This window comes from Ornithorhynchus anatinus, chromosome 19, assembly GCF_004115215.2.
Source record: "Ornithorhynchus anatinus isolate Pmale09 chromosome 19, mOrnAna1.pri.v4, whole genome shotgun sequence".
NCBI classification, from domain to species: Eukaryota; Metazoa; Chordata; class Mammalia; order Monotremata; family Ornithorhynchidae; genus Ornithorhynchus; species Ornithorhynchus anatinus.
The window spans coordinates 6,269,172-6,286,300 of NC_041746.1; the positions used below are offsets into that span (position 1 = coordinate 6,269,172).

At 41.4% G+C, this 17,129-nt stretch overlaps 1 protein-coding gene across 2 annotated transcripts in view; it reads left to right on the forward strand.

Annotated features, from left to right (window-relative positions):
- Positions 1–374: 374 nt before the first annotated feature.
- The window catches only part of WDR26 (WD repeat domain 26), a 40,531-nt gene continuing 23,776 nt past the window's right edge, over positions 375–17,129 (forward strand). Inside the window, exons 1-6 of one of the 2 annotated variants that reach the window (XM_029047597.2) lie at positions 375–1,185; positions 2,936–3,035; positions 3,142–3,198; positions 10,561–10,697; positions 13,018–13,115; positions 13,949–14,105. In XM_029047597.2, the coding sequence (XP_028903430.1) occupies positions 725–1,185; positions 2,936–3,035; positions 3,142–3,198; positions 10,561–10,697; positions 13,018–13,115; positions 13,949–14,105 (1,010 nt within the window). In that variant the 5' untranslated portion in view covers positions 375–724. The remainder of the gene's footprint in view (positions 1,186–2,935; positions 3,036–3,141; positions 3,199–10,560; positions 10,698–13,017; positions 13,116–13,948; positions 14,106–17,129) is intronic. The other variant, XM_029047598.2, reaches the window with a different exon arrangement.

The following is a 17,129-nucleotide window of genomic DNA, read 5'->3' on the forward strand; positions in this document are numbered from 1 at the left end:
AGGAGGGCAGTATAGGCATTTCCTGTGACGCGACTGCCTGGACTCCATTAGGCAGCAGCTGGGGGAAGAATCAACACAGCAGGGAGCGGAGCCGGAGACAGAGGCAGCGGCTGCCTCTGCCGCCGCCGCCGCCGGGGCCCAGCGCAGCGGCGGGTCCCCTCGGCAGCGGGGACCGACCCCCCAGCCCCCCCCCAGGACCGGCTCGACCCCCGGGACCGGGCTCCCCGAACTGCCTCCGGGAGGAGGGGGAGAAGGGCCCGGATCCTCCTCCTTTCCACCACTGCCACCTCCTTCTGTCTGTCTGTCTGTCTCCCTCCTTCCCCCTTGCTCCCCGTCCATCCATCCATCCATCCATCCACCCACCCACCCACCCTTCCCTACCCCTCCGTCCCCCTCCTCGCCCCACCGCCTTCCCACCACGGCCTCTCTCGGCGAGGAAACTCTGGCCTCCGCTTCCTCCTCCTCCGACTCGGACACCGGCGGAGCCTCCCCGCCCCCGCGGAAGAAAGCCCGAGCCTCGGCGGCGGAGGGAGCAGGAGAGCCCGGGGCTTCATCAGGCAGAGCAGGCCTCTCCCCCCCGGCCGCGGCGTCCTCGGCGGCGGCGTCCTCCTCCTCCTCCTCCTCCTCCTCCGTGGTGGTAGTGGTGGGACTCCCCGCGGCTGCTGCCTCTCCTGCCGCCGCCCTCCACCGAAGCAGCGGCCACAGCCCGGTCAGCGGCGGCATCATGCAGGCCAACGGGGCAGGAGGAGGAGGAGGAGGAGGCGGCGGTGGTGGTGGTGGTGGGGGCGGCCAAGGACCGGCCCAGCCCCAGGAGCTCGCTTGCCTCTCGGCCCAGAACGGGGAGTCCTCCCCGTCCTCGTCCACCGGGGGGGACCTGGCCCACGCCAACGGGCTGCTGCCCGCCGCCCCCTCCGCCGCCAGCAACAATAGCAACAGCCTGAATGTCAATAACGGGGTCCCCGGCGGGGCGGCCAACGCCGCCAACGCCGCCGCCAACGCCGCCTCCTCCTCCTCCTCGTCCTCCGCCTCGCCCAACAACGCCAACACCGCCTCCTCCTCCTCTTCGTCCTCGGCCGCCGCCGCCTCGGACCTGGGGAGCAGCCTCAAGAAGAAGAAGCGGCTCTCCCAATCGGACGAGGATGTTATTAGGCTAATAGGACAGCACTTGCATGGCCTAGGCCTCAAGTAAGTATCCCTTGGAGGGGCAGCAGGGGGACGGACCGTCGGACACCGAGGGGAAGGCTCAGGCAGGCCCGGGGACGTGGAAAAGGAAGGCCCTCGGCGAGGAGGAGGGACGGACAGGCAGACGGACAGGCGGAGGGGGTGGTCGTGGAGGGGAGGGGGGGCCGGCAGACAAATACACCAACCCCTCGGGCCTTCTCTGCCCCCACGATGATCAGTCGATCCGGGCAGATCCATCAGGGGGTCTGGAGGAGGCCGACGACAGGTCTGCCACGGAGACTGGATCTGGAAGGACGCGGGGTCTAGGGACAGTCCGGGCAGACCTGGACAGGTTAGAGCCCCCCCGGGGGCGGGGGGGGAACACACGACACCCCCCCCCCCCCACATACACACCCAGATCTCTTCCCCACATCAGAGTTGAGGCTCCCGGCCCGAAGTTGTCAATCAAAGGAGAGAGACACCTCCAAGTGGGCTGGGGTGGCTTGGGGCCCTGCTGGAGAAATCGAATGGGGCGCTGGGGATGGGTATTTTTGTTGGCTGCAAGTCACCTTCAGGGGGGGTTTGGGGAAATCCACATCTCAAGCGTGGCAGTGAGCCCGATCTAAAGATGTATCATCTCGGAGAATCGTTTCCCTCCCCCGCCCCCCCCCCCAAGAAAACCCGTTTTGGGTGATTTGGGGGCGGGGGGGGGGGTGGCTGATCAAGGGGGGAAAAACAGCCTTGGCCATCATCAGTGATATCGGTGTGTTTACATATCAAAGACAAACCAGAGGGTGGGGAGAAGATTTCAGGGAGAAAGCTGTTGAAAATAATGGAGGAGGTGAAAGACTCAAAATGAGACAGCCCTCCCCTCCTCCCCCAAAGAAAACAAAAATGGAGCCTGCCACTATAGAGGGTGGATTCGTAGACTCTGGGGGAGGAAAAATAATTTTTGAAAAAAATGTGACATCAGTGCACAGACACCCAGAGTGCTGCAGTATTTTCCTCAACAGTAAGTGGAGGTGAGGGAGAAAGCATTGAATCCAAACAGAACAGACATGGAAGGCCAATAAATGAGGATTCTAAAACCTCAAACCTTCACATATTCTTCAGTTTTGGAGGGCTCCACCGTTGATGAACCCCAAGGAGATTAAAAGCTAAACAGCTGTACTTTCAGGAAAGACATCTCTGTTATGAAAATGAGTGGGAACGAAGTTAACTAAAAAAAAAATTATGACTTACTGACACAAGGCAAGTTGACAGCAGCAGGAAGAAGTAACTCGTGACTGGAGTCTACACCATAGTAAATTGGCTATTTTTAGTGTAGAGGGCTGGGAGACGGTTTTTGAGGATTTGTTTATTTCTCTTAGGTAAGACTGAAATCAGACCCCGCTTGTATTTATAAGGAGCATAGTGTAAGATCATTAATAGCATTAGCATGACCTCCCCTTTAATGTCATGTCCGGGAACCTACATTTTGAAATGTTCCTTCAGACAGCTTATGGGTAGCAAGTGACATTTTATAACTGTTCAGTCAGAAATACTTTGTGATAAGCCTTGAAAGGAAGGACACCTTTTGATGCTACATAGGACATTTAAACCTGTTGATAGTGTATAAAAATAGCTCAGATTTGATCATGTATATCTGTCACTAGTTTGAAATGAGAAGTGTGGTTTTATATATTTCAAGCTGTTGTTGTAGACGTTGGTTTATTTGGAAGAGTTAAACTACTGAAGTTGGTCAGGTTTTTTTTACACTGTATCTCTCCTGCAGCCAGACTGTTGATCTCCTCATGCAAGAGTCAGGATGTCGTTTAGAACATCCTTCTGCTACCAAATTCCGCAATCATGTCATGGAAGGAGACTGGGATAAGGTAAAGTAGGGCATATAGGACAGTATAACTGCTGTTAAATTTACAGTGTCTGATGTGCATTTCATAACACTTTGCTTTTTTTTTCTTCTTATACCAATTTTTACAGGCTGAAAACGACCTGAATGAGCTTAAGTCTTTAGTGCATTCTCCTCACGCTATTGTGGTAAGAGGCGCACTTGAAATCTCTCAAACGTTGTTGGGAATAATTGTGGTAAATACACTTTTATTCTTAGTTTAGAGCAATGTTGACATTTTTTACTTTTTTGAAATTACATAATGGTATCAGTTTCATAGGAAATGAAGCTTAAAACTACTGAACCAATACTAAATATTAGACTATGAACTAGGGATTGTTTTGGTGCAACTCTAAAATTGGAACTAATCCTGCAGACATTTCCAGTGAAAGGAAATACTTGGCCTTATTTTAACCCTATAAAAATGTCAAAAGAATCATAGGATCCAGGGATTGACATTCAAATAGTTTTCTGTTTCACATGAAGCTATTAAAGGAAAGATCATGTTTTTTGATGTATATGCAGTGATCTATTTTATAAGTCCTAGGGATTCATACTGAACATTTCTGATGAAAATGAACATTAAATAATATTGCATGGTTTCATAATGCACCTAAATAACAAATGGTTGGTTTTTCCATTAGATTGGGAGATTTGTGTGTTGGGGGCTGGGGAGTGTATTTAGGGATTTTGTGTTACTGTTTGTGTTTGAGCAAATCAATCTTTGCCATTTTTTAAACTTGAATATTTGAGTTGTATGACTTGACAAGTGGGTACAGCCATCTTTATAATTCTAGTTATTTTGTGTGGCATTGAATACTAATACACTCTGCTAATTGGGCTTATTCCTAGCACAATCTCTAGAGTTGTGTCTTTTTAGAGATTTTCTGTTCTCCCTCTGACCCAGAGATCTTACTTTCAGTGTTGACTGAACTAATGCCTACTTGATTCCAGTGCTTTTCTTGATGTTTGGGAAGGGAGAAGCTTTGAGTCTTTTGTATTTGTATTGTATTTTAAAGTTTCTGATTACAATGAAGAATCAGCTGATGGCTGCTTGGCTTTTTACTTCTAGCTGATTCATTTGTTGTCAAAAGCAGTGTTTCCTGTGTGGTGGGGGAGGGGAAGAAAGAACAGGAAGTGAAGTAGAGAAAACAGATGTTTTGTTAAACATTAGTACTTGATAGATACATTTTGTTTTTACTTTAAAAAAAAAAACTGGGTCAGATTTAACTCTTAAGTCCTATGAGTTAACCTAATATCTTCTTTAACTTAATAAAGAGGGCTATTTACAAAAGATAACTTGTTAAACAGACTGTTCCAAAAGAGATTTCTACCTTAGCAGAGAAATCTAGAATGGATTGTTTGTATTCAAATAAATGAAATTACATAAATATACAGTTTATAGTACAACTTTATTTTTAATTCTTGAGGTTGACTCATTTTAACTTGAAGAGCTTACTCCAGAAAGGAAGCTACTGCACCTTTTGAGGGGTTTTTTTTTCCAGATGGAAATATGCTATGAATTTGTCTGGTTGAGCTATAGACTAAAAGAAAATGAACCATTTTATGAATTAGGAATTCCCCAAAGCAGAAGGAGTGATAGTGTTTGACTGCTTAAGGGCTTAATATAGTGTTCTTTATACATTAACCACTCAGCATTGTAGATTTTATATCTGAGGAATGTATTTGTTTTAGAACTCGATCTCTGTCAATTTTTCAACACGTTTGTGTTCACACAATTTTGTTTATCTTGCTTTAACTGAATGGAACAAGAACCTAGTAGAGAAATGAGGCCTAGATTATCCTTAATTGAATATAGCCATTCCTTTGGAGAGCAGTAGAAGGTTTTCTCTCATTCTTAAAACCCAAGTTTGGGTGTAATGTGGTCTGTGGAGTCATGTTGTTTTCATTTTTTTTATTTTTGATTATGCAAGCTTTCTGCCTGTAACTTTCATTTTGTAAGTATTTGAAATAACAAGTGTCCTATTCTTTGAATTCTTCAAAATTAAAATTTCTGCCAGGATTCATTCATTCAATAATATTGATATTTCACCCTAACACACAAAAATGGAAGTAAAATAGTGCAATTGGGAAGGAAACTTTATTTTTACAGCCCATTTAGATTCTAGAATCTAATAAAAATGACCGAATCACATGCTATCAAGTTGTGTAGGATTTTATTCAGAAGAGGGAATTCCAGTTTTTTTCCTTTGGTAAGTCAGTTTGACTCAACTGACCCTCACCTTGCTGGTTCTGTGCACATTGTTTCTTTTTTAGAGACTCTCCATATTTATGCCTTCAGTCAAATTTATAATACTTGTTGGGATGTAAAAATCACCTGCATGAGCATTTTGCATTGTGATCAAAATCTGTGGCTCATACCCTAATTTGAGTTAGAGTTCATCATTAGTTCTCCAACATTATATAGTGTTCATGTTCTTAAACTAGACCAAGACTAACAATATTTGCTTTGGATTTTTCTGAAACCTGATCTCATGAGCTGATACTTTATTTTGGGTTCAAATATGTCCAGGCATGTCTGGAGGTTTTGTGTGGGCATTTGAGCCCGGTAACTTTAAGACCTATTCTACAGCGTTACAAACAAGTAAGTTTGTTAGCCTCAAATTTTTATAAGGTCAAGTGCAGTTCTGGGTGAGAGAATGCAAACATTTCTCCTCTTATTTGAATACAAAATAGGGAATAGCCATCTAAAGGGTGGAGCATTTAAAAGGTCTTCCTGTTTTCCTTTTTTAGGATTTTAATCTGATTAATCTAGAAATAGTTGGAATAAGATGTGACATTTTTCTAGAAATTATTTCATTGTTATATTTTTCTAGGGAGACTGCTTCTGAACAAGGGTTCCACTTTTCTCACAAATTATGGGAAGCTTTCCTTCACATGGCATCTTCCTGGACAGCCCCAGTCCTAAATTTGCTTAAACATTGGCACACAAATGTCATAAATGATGATCTTTGCCAGACCCTAATCTGATTAAATCTTTGTCAGATTTGTTACCATAAGCCTAGACTTTCTAACTGTGAGAATCTTCTGGTGCCTCAGAGTTAAATAGGCTTCATGCATTGGCATATATTTAATTTTCACCAAGAAATCTTTGCTTTTGAAATGTGCACTTAATTATGCAAGTTGTTTTACATAGAACTTTGATTTTTGCTACAAATACTTTAGACATTAAAGGTGGCACATCAGTGAAATGACTAAGTGCTCATCATATTGCTCTGTTGATTGTCTTTTTTATATTGGAAGCTTGGTGAAATTTGAGTTGTATAATTGAAGAAAAATTATTACTGTAGTATTTGGGAAGGAAAATCTAAATCTAGGTGACTATATTACCTAAAAGGTTTTCTTATGCCACATGGGAAATGAGATGGACATATTCTAAGAGCAAAAAAGTGTCAGAGCATGACTAGTACATCTTTCTTTTTAAGCTGCGATATTATTTAATCAGATTGAGGAAGTGCCAATCACTAGATGACATAATTAGATGTTAGCCCAATGGGGTAAAGGGAAAGTATGCTGGGGAATTAGTGGGACTCCAGTACTCTGCCAGAAATACATTTTTTTTTTTTTTTAAACCCAATCAAACCAAAAGTACTGTCACAGAGTGATCAAATAAGGTGTCCGGAAGTGGCAGGGAAGGTTGCATTGCCTTACCTAAGAAAGCAGAACAAAGTCCATGACCCTTTTTAAAATGTCGAGCCATTGGTAGAACCCTGACCCACCTCAGTAAGTTTCAACTTAGGCTACGCAGTTTTAAAAAGATCAAGCAATTGTTTAACTTAGACTTTTCATGGAGTCTTTAGGATGAGTTGTAATGCACTTGTTCAGGCATTCTAACATTTTGGGTAATATGGTAACAATATCTTTAGTCAATATTTTCTTATTTCTTACTATAGGGATTTACTTTTTTGAGAATTTATTTTGAAGGAAATCTTTACTTATGGAACCAAATCTCTTCAGTGCTTGTCAATTGCATATTACCAGAGCTGCCTCTTAGTATCAGTTTTGGAATTCTTGCGTTGATGGGAATAATCACCTTATACTGATTTTACATTTTCTATAGTATACAAAAGAACATGTTGATATTGGCCTCTTTCTTGCCTTCTGTTTTCTACTTACTCCCTGCCCCTTAGAAATATAGTAGTGGTATATCCTTCTCTTGGTGGGAAAGCAAAGGAGGGAATTGTAAATCGTACAGGTGTGTAGGGCTACGTGGGTTGATTGTTAACTCCTTTTTTTAAAAATTGTATTAAGTATTTGTGTCAGGCACTGTCCTAAGCACTGAGGTTGATATAAGCTAATGAGGTTGGACACTGTCCATGTCTCACATGGTGCTCACAGTCCTAATCCCCATTTCATCCCCATTTCATCCCCATTTCACAGATAAGAAACGTATGCACAGAGAAGTGAAATGACTTGTCCAGGGTCACAGAGTAGGCAAATGGCAAAGATGGGATTGCAGTCCAGGTCCTTCTGGCTCCCAGGCCAAACTGCTTTTCCTTGTGGGCAGGGAATGTGTCCATCAACTCTGTTATATTGTACTCTTCTAAATACAGCACTCTGCACACTGGAAGTGCTCAGAAAATACCATCGATTGACTTAAAACTGTGACCTCACAGGTTGGGGAGGGGGGAAAAGGCGGGAGAGAAGGCAAACATGAATGTCAAGACATGGAATGTGCTCATAAATGTGACTTCCCAAAAAATGCTCAACAAAATTCCTAAGAGCTTAAGCAATCGATGAAGAAAATACCACATGTGCTGGCCCATCTCACATGACAATGAATGGAAAAATCCTGAAACCAATAATGTCCTTAAGACTAAATGGAAATACCACTTATAGAAAGAAATAGGGTTAAATATGAGAATTTTGCATGAAACCAACCACACTTCAGTCACTGATAAATGGGAGCCTGGTCTTGTGAAAACTTCATCTTACAAACCTAATATTACTGAAAAAAGAGAAAGTAGTAAAAGTATACAGAGTGACTTCCATCATATTTCAAAAGCTGCAGTTTTGACATGAAAAGTTTAGGTCTGATGGGCATGAGAGTACTAAAAGAGAGTTGAGTTGCGATGATTGTTTACATGCATAGTAGCCTTGAGGATACCTTTTGTTAATTTTATTTTGAGATATATGCAGTGCGAACCTAGTTTTTTAATGAATTCCATAGAATTTGGTATGTGTAGTTGTTTAAAAAGAGATCCCATGCAATTATAAGATATGATTTTATGACTTTAACCCAAGATCCCATGCAGCAAACCTCCACATATAAATTTTTTTAAAAACTTCTGATAGGAATTAATGTTTTACTTTATCGTATGGATGAGAGGGGCTTCTTTTTTCTCCCTTTTAAATGGGCTGGGAGATTTTCTTTACCTATTTGATTCCATTTCTCTTATGAGCAAGCAAGTAAAATGGTGGTTCTGGAGGTGGCTTCTTATTAATACTAATGTTCCCCAAATGAGAAATTTTCCTATGGAGTAGTGTACTGTAATATTCTTCCATATAATGAAGCATATGGGTTTTTTTTTGTTGTTTTTTGTTTTTATTAAATGGGCATCTCAAAGGATGAGGGGTACCATTTTTATTTTTAAGGGGATTTGACTAGTCAAACACTAAATTCCTAAAGTTCACTAAATCCAACTAACCTTTTCCACCCAATGCCCTAAAATGCAAACATAAATAAAAGGCTACGTTTAAGTATTTTAATCCTTTAAGGGAGGCTTGCAAGACATTTAAAACAAAGCAAACTCTATCTGAGAGAATGTTTGATTTTGTTCAAAAAGAAAATGAAATATATCTCATGGGGCTACCTGTCTGGAAAAACTGACACTTTTGCTGTCTTTACTATTACATGGCTAGCCCTAATACCAATTCATAAATATAATTTTTCATAGTTCATAAATATAATTTTTCATAGTCTGAAAAACAAAGAAGCTGAAAAGTCACTTTTTGCTTTCCTTGTCACTTTTTTGTTTTTACTTCCACTAAAAATAAACTTCTATTTTTTTCAGGACTATAGTAGTAGTTGCCTGATTTTGTACACAGCCCTTCAAGGACTATTCAATTTATGTAGTGCTTCATCCTCAAAATATCTGTACTCTTCACTGACAAAAACTAATAAAAAAAATGACCATAACTATGCTACACTTTTTTTAGTCAAATCAGATATACTACTTGCCATTTTAAGACCAATGAGAGCCTGTTTTTAATAACTTAAAAATGAGCATAATTGAGCTTTTAAAACTCTTAATATGCATAGGCTAATCATGGGTACTAACCATTTTAATCCTGTGGCAAATACGAAATGCAAGGTTATTGAATTAAAGTTTTAATAGGAAAACATGCACCAGGAACGTAAAACAGGAGGAAAAGTTAAAATACTTTTATTTTCCTTAAAAGTGAATTTAATGACATTTAAATAGGGGTGCATATTTATACATTCTCCCATAAAGGAGAATGTATAGTAAGTACTAGCAATGTAGATTGACTACTTACTGGGTCCAGAGCAATGCAGTAAGTACTTGCGAGAGTACAATACAACAAAGTTGATAGACATATTCCTTGACCACAAAGAGCGTATAGTTTAGGGTACCCATTTGTATTTTCCCAAGCACGTAATACATTGCTCCATGTAAAATAGGCCCTCAAAAAATGCTTTGTGTGTGCTATTCCTCTTTTACTGAAGTACATGAAGTGTGGGCCTAGTGGAAAAGAGCTCGGACCTGGGAGTCAGAGGAACTGGGCTGTGATCCTGACTCCACCACTTGTCTGCTGTGTGACCTTGGGCAAATCACTTAGTCTCTGTGCCTCATTTGTAAAATGGGGATCTAATCCTCTTCCAACTTGGGCTGAGGGCCCCATTTGGGACAGGGACCGTGTCCAACCTCATTTTCTTCTATCTACCCCAGTGCTTAGGACAGCACCAGGGACATAGTAAGTACTTACCAAACCTAATTTAAAAACAATTCATGACCCAGTTGATTCAGCCCACATAAAACTGAACAGTGATGGGAGCCCCATTGGAGAACAAAGTCCAGGCAAAGTTCCAGTCTTGGTAGACTTCGAGACAACCTGAACGGGGGAATTGATGATAGTGCAAGTGGTTTGCACAGTACCAATCTCATTCTCTCATCCCTGCCAGCCAAGGTCTCTTTGGGGCAATGGGTGCAACTGAGTTACACTGTTTAGCCCAAAAGTCTCTGAATGTGGGTTTTCCATGAAGTGTGGGATTGAGCACAGCCCCAGCCAGTGTTGGCCCAAGGAGAAGGGTGCCAAACATTCATCACCAGGAGGAAATGCAGGGAATGATGTCTCAAAGAGGAGAGGAAGTCTGGGATTATTTGCAAGCCAAGATGTGTTGACCATAAAGCTCTGTGTAGTTTTTGTTAAAAGTATCGTAGGCTCTTTTCCGCTCTCTGTGGGAGACAGCTGCACAAATGTGGCAATATCGGGAAAATGTTTTTCTCTTATTCTTTCTGTCCTACCAGAGGATGAAGTTTTTGCTGCTGCAGCAGAAGTACCTAGAATACCTGGAGGACGGCAAGGTCCTAGAGGCACTTCAAGTTCTCCGCTGCGAATTGACACCCTTGAAATACAATACAGAACGCATTCACGTCCTCAGTGGGTAAGACTATGAAGTTCATGAGGTCTCCTTAGGGTAATGTACCTATCTAATGAAATGACTGGAGTATTTGAGACTTTCCGACGACAACACCAGGAAGTTTTTGTCTGTGTGTATTTTGTCGTCTTTTCATGTGTTTGGCTATACTGCCATTGCTCTTCAGATGGCAGCAGCCTGTGAGGGTAGCCTCTGTTGGCATGGTGCTCCAGGGCCGCAGCCTTGGTGTCAGGAAGCTGAAATGGAAACACAGCTGCACTCTGGCGTAGCTTAGAGCTCCACACAGGCTGAGGTCAGCCTAGGCTCCGCCAGCCTGCCAACAATCTCGATGGGCATAGGCCAGGCTTGGAGGACTCTTCCTTTTTCCCCCCAGATTTCTTCACCCTTTTCCCTGCAATTAAAAATCACCGAGGGTAAAGGTGGATGGCTTCACGTGGGGGCAATGTCCATGTGACATAAGTTTAAATGGACAGGCAGGTGCCTAGTGCCATTCACGGACAGGGAGGTGTGTGTGTTTGTTGTACTCTGCCAAGTGCTTAGTACAGTGCTCCACACACACAGGAAGCACTCAAAATATATGAATGAATGACAGCATCCCCACTGCATTTGTGTGATTGGAGGCATGCCATTGTTTCTGCTGACCCATCGTGCACTGGCCTCCGCACTATGAATTTGCAGGGGTGCAATTGCTGCTGTGGGCTTTTGAAACTGTAGTGAGTAGAGCACTCCGCCATAGCAACATGGGCCCAGCCCTGCCCCTGAGAAGTGAGAACAGTCCCTGTCGGGTGTTTCTCCAGGCCTTATACTCAGTTCGGTGCATGCCTGACTGGGGTGGGCCAAAAATATCCCACCCCACACTGTCCTTTACCACAGTTCCCTCTAACATTCTCACTCAAACGCAGAACATTTTTCTTCGACATTATCATCGAGAAGTTCTTCCTAGTTGAAAGGTACAGCGGAAAGCTTGATGAAATGGGGAGTCCATTTTGAAAATGGAACCTGCAAAGCATGTTATTGAATTGAAAAAAATCCCTGGATGTTAAACTATTTTATTGAGCTCAGCTCCTCAGTGGTCTGAATCTACCCAGGCATGTCTTAAAAATGCATAAATAATTCTTAGCTTTTTTTCTTCCACTAATCATCAACATTGACCCACATTTTTACCAGGCAGTTGTTTTAATCTGTGTCCTTGATGTTGGAAGCCCTGTGGCTCTGCAGTAGATAAAATGAGCTCTTGAAGTCTTTCAAACTCTGGGTGAAAGTTCCTGTACAGAAACTAAAATCTCAAAGCACTGAGAAAACTAAATTCTTCGAATGTCATGATCTTTCCTGTGTAAATGGAGACAGATACCTAGTTTCTCAAAGGTCGAATGCCAAGTCAGCTCTGGTGGAAATGCCATAAAAGTCAGGTTTCCTGACTCCTAATAATCACATTCAACCAGTGGTTTGTGCTTCCGATCTTTCTTTCTGATTAGGGGTGTGTGTGGTGGGGGGAAGGTGGGCAATGAAAGACGACAGTAAGTACTGAAAATAATGCAAAATATCTTTGATTTGGGTTTCCGACTAGAAAAATTAAGAAAAGTGATGCTTGTGTAATTTGACTTGGTGCCTAAGTTTAAGTTTTTTTTTCTCCTTTCCCCCCCAAAGTCTGTGTTGTTCTTGAATTTTCTTTAATTTAGGGCCCCCAAAAAATCTCCTTCCCAACGTAGTCTTCCTGCAATGTAGATAGGTCTACAAAAACTCAATATACAGAAAAATTAAAGTAAACAATGATCTCATTGTGACAAGAGTGTTGGGCTGAGTAGCTTCTCAAGACTTTACCAGTTCTAATTACTATGATTCAATAATACTTTCTTTCACTTCAAAGTCAGATCTATTTAGTAGTCAGGGGTGGACTAGCAGGGGAGGAACCCATGGCAGAAATACTTTGGAAGTCAGTGGCTTTGTGGACTCTGGAAAGGGCACAAACTTTTGAATTTGTTGTACCTCAGCCAGCTCATGAAGTGAGTAGTGAAACAGGTCCTAAATTAATAGGTTGTTTAGCACCCTTCTGGGGATGACGAGATTCATCTATTCAATTAGATCTTTTCTTACAGGCTGTGGTAAACTCTTGGGGCTGATCTGTTTTTGTCTGGGTAATTTATGAAGTCCATTTGGGAAACCTTTTTTTATTCTTTGTTTACAATTTATAAATGTTGAGGTGCCAGGGCCGTATGTTAATAATGAATTTAATCTGCTTGTTTTGGACATAGTGTGAGTCCTAATTTTAAACTTAACCCAAAATAAAATCATTGTTTTTTTCGTACTCTGCTTTTGTTCTGCCTAGTTATTTGATGTGTAGCCATGCAGAAGATCTACGTGCAAAAGCAGAATGGGAAGGGAAAGGGACAGCTTCCCGATCCAAACTTCTGGACAAACTCCAGAGTAAGACTTCAAAACCTCATGTTTACATGCATTGTATATTGCACTTTGTTTTTAATTTAAAACAAAAAAAAAATGTCCAAATGCTCTTACCAATGGGTGAAGGTGTTGTTGGTTCACTAAGTTGTATGAACAAGATGGCAGGCCTAAAATTGCTCTCTTTTAAGGTAGTCCGGTAACAAAAATTCCAGTTAAATTAGAATTACACAGCTTTTTAGAAAATGTTTGTGTTTTTAAATGATGATACCTATGTAATGGAACAGAGGAGGAAATGCTTTTCTCCCTTGTGCTTATGTCACCACCACCCCCCAAACAGAAACTGTAAAACCCTACTATTGTGTAAAGAGTTTTCTTCCTTGCCCTTTTTTAAGCATTAGTAGGAGAAGGTCCCTTAGGTTCTGTGTTAGGGTGATGAGAACCCAATGATGTTGCATTCGGCCCATCACAGCAAGCAGCGGGAGTGAAGGGGAGGGTCAGAAGTGGTAGCAGGGTAAAGTTAAGGTGGAACTAAATACAGCAGCTTTTCATACCACCAGCCCTATAAATAGAGTGATCGGGTAGGCCCGGGGCACACCCCCAGTTACCTTTCTTTCTTGCTAGGTCTTCCAGCATTAGGGGAAATCTTTGTCATACCAATAATAAACTTCTAATAAGCTTCTGCCTCTGTATTTTAGAGTGGAGACGGTAGACTCTTTTTCAAGTTGCTGGCTGCTAAAATTCTTCACCCAAAATGTGGAATGTCACTTGTAGAACAGAGTAATCGGATAGAAATGATTTTAGAGGAATTGTAAACATTTTTCTGAAAACACAAACTTGTTTGTTTTTATGTTTCAAAGCCTATTTACCACCATCAGTGATGCTTCCCCCAAGGCGTTTACAGACTCTGCTACGTCAGGCTGTGGAGCTTCAGAGGGATCGGTGCCTATACCACAATACCAAACTTGATAATAACCTAGATTCCGTGTCGCTGCTTATAGATCACGTTTGTAGTAGGTAAGATGAAAAACTGTTTCCATCCCTCCAAGATAAGCATTTATAGTCAGTCATAATAAGGTCGATTGTTAAAATGTTTTCTTCCTTAGAGCTGGTGTTATGTTTTTTCGTATTTGTTAAAGCGCTTACTCTGTGCCAGGCACAGTACTAAGCGCTGAGGTAGATACAAGGTGGCCGGTTGGACAGAGCCTCACAGTCTTAATCCCCATTTTACAGATGAGGTAACCGAGACACAAAAAAGTGAAGTGACTTGCCCAAGGTCACACATCAGACAAGTGGCGGAGACAGAATTAGAACCCAGGTCCTTCTATTTCCCAGGCCCATGCTTTATCCACTAGTCCATGCTTTTTCCTATTGTCAATTTCTCCTGAAATTTTGAGGATAATAATAATAATAATGTTGGTATTTGGTAAGGGCTTACTATGTGCAGAGCACTGTTCTAAGCGCTGGGGTAGGTACAGGGTAATCAGATTATCCCATGTCAGACTCACAGTCTTAATCCCCATTTTACAGATTAGATCACTGAGGCACAGAGAAGTAAAGTGACTTGCCCTCAGTCACACATCTGACAAGTGGCAGAGCCGGGATTTGAACCCATGACCTCTGACTCCCAAGCCCCTGCTCTTTCCACTGAGCCACGCTGCTTCTCTGAGGATATTCATGTCAGATAAATTTTCAGTGGAGAGCTAGGTTACTTTAACAGTGGAAGCATACTGCTGTAATTGAAAGTTAATGGGAATTTTTGTGAGGCAGGAGAACATTGCTCCCAAAGACTGAAGCTGAAAGGTTATTTTTGAGCAAGCCTACAAGTATAAATTGAAAAAGAACAATCAAAGTCACATTTGTGTGAATTCCAAGAGACATTGTTTCTCCCTGTGGTTCAGATTCTTAGCATCTTTTTGATTACAACTGTCTCTGGGTTTTTGAAGAAACATTTAATGTAAGCCATATGCAGGACTATCCCTAGGGTATGTCTAATCAAGACAGCCATCTAGATCCTGCAACCCTCTAGTCCCATCCCTTTCTAGGACTCCAGGTAGCTGCTGTTGCGGGGAGGAGTGATGGGGTGGGTTGGGGTGTAGCAAAGGGAGGGCTCTTGTCTGCTCCTATGTTTGGAGAATTCCCCAGACTCCCTCCACGGAATAAGGTGGCAGAAACCCCTGTAGAGTTCAGGGTTGGGGAGAGAAATAGAAAGAATTATGAAAAAAAATGTAGGTTTCTATAAGAACACCACCTCTCCTGCCATCCCCCTCCCTGGAATATAAGACTGGTCTTAAGTCAGATATAAGCATACTGAAAGTATAACTTCTTTGGAAGTTATCAGTTATATTTTGAGAGTAGCTATTGCTAAATTTTTTTTAGGTTGTGCTACCTAGGGTACATTTAATTTACAGGAATGGAAGATGCTTCTCCTTGTATTAGTTGTAAAATATCCCAAGTTAAAAATTGTGCAAGACGATCTTATTAAAACTGAAAAAATTACTTTGAAAGATATATATGGTACATATATCTTTCTAAGTAATTATATATATGTATTTTATATATACATATAGCTGGTGAGTAGCCTGAATAGGAATTATAGAACCTACGATTTTGGTAAATAAATGGGCTTTACAAACTCATCATTCCTAAAAAGATAAACATCTGCAAATAGAAGCTATTTAAGTTGAATATATGCTTTCTTCCCAAATTTGGGGTGCTTTTTAGACCCAGTAGCTGACTATATCTTTTTTTAGATTTAAATCAGAATTTAAAGGGTATATTTGCACTACAACTCCTGTAAATATTTAACAATCACATTTTAGAAATGTGGAATGACATTCTTTTTCCTCAATGCATTTTTTTTAGTCAGATAATAAAATTTCTGGGTACTCTTGGTAATTTTTAATCTTCCTGCTTTTAATACTCACTGTTCTAAATTTACCCTCTTAATATGAGGATTCACAATCTTTTCACTTAACCAGAGCAGGTGTAGGAGGTGATGATGGATAAAAAGACCGTATAGTTTAATATCCTATGACACCTTGGGGAAATATCAGGAATGATGGGGATTTGAAATTAGGGCAGCTGTAAACTGTACCAAAGGTCTTGTTTGGCTTCTTGCTAACTCTGAAATTGTGCAGTTAACAGTGATAATAAGGATGGGGTTAAATACAGAACTGTCATTATTTGAGATGCTGGACTTGCAGGTCAGACGTATGTTTTAAAGGAACCGTTAGCTTGTACCCCAGTTTTTCCCAAACACATGTCCTTAGGATGGAGATCTTCAGAAACACTACCCCCACATTATAGGAGAACTGGAAAGGTTGTTGTCTTTAATATGAAATTTTGTGTGGGTGCAAAAACTCAAACCATAGTAATCCTTGAATCTCTTAAGGAAGACCATCAACTCTGATGTCAAACCTGCAGTTCTGACAAACTGGGTGGTTTGTAAGCATCATGTTTTTTTCCATTTTGGGTACCAGATTTCACTTGCTTCCCCAAGTGACTTCAGAAATGATGCTCAGTGGCCGCACAGACTCAGACAGTGGGAGTGATGTAGCAATCATTCTGTGTTTTGTGGTTGTTTTTTTTTAATTAGCCTAATGCTTGGCACAATTCATACTCAAGACTTTATTCTTCTCCAGTTAGCCCATTGTATTGTGAAACTATAAAACTGAGGGCAGTATAAAACACACAGTATATGCTATAGCACTTAAACATAATGACAGGTGATAAAGTACATAAAGAAAACCTTATCAATCAATTGTATTTGTGCTTCGGATGTGCAGAGCACTGTATTAAGTGGTTGGGAGAGTACAGTATATTAGAATTGGTAGACATGTTCCCTGCCCACGGAACTCTTATGACTTCAAAACTGAATAAATTATTGAATGTAATTTTGATTCTACTGTAGGAGGATTTTAAAAAAAAAAAATCCTGTCAAGAATATTTCCTATAGCAACTTCTGTTTTGTCGTTTGAATTCAGTTCTAATCTTTTTTTGGACCATAAACCAAAATAGAACACCATTACTCAAATCAGC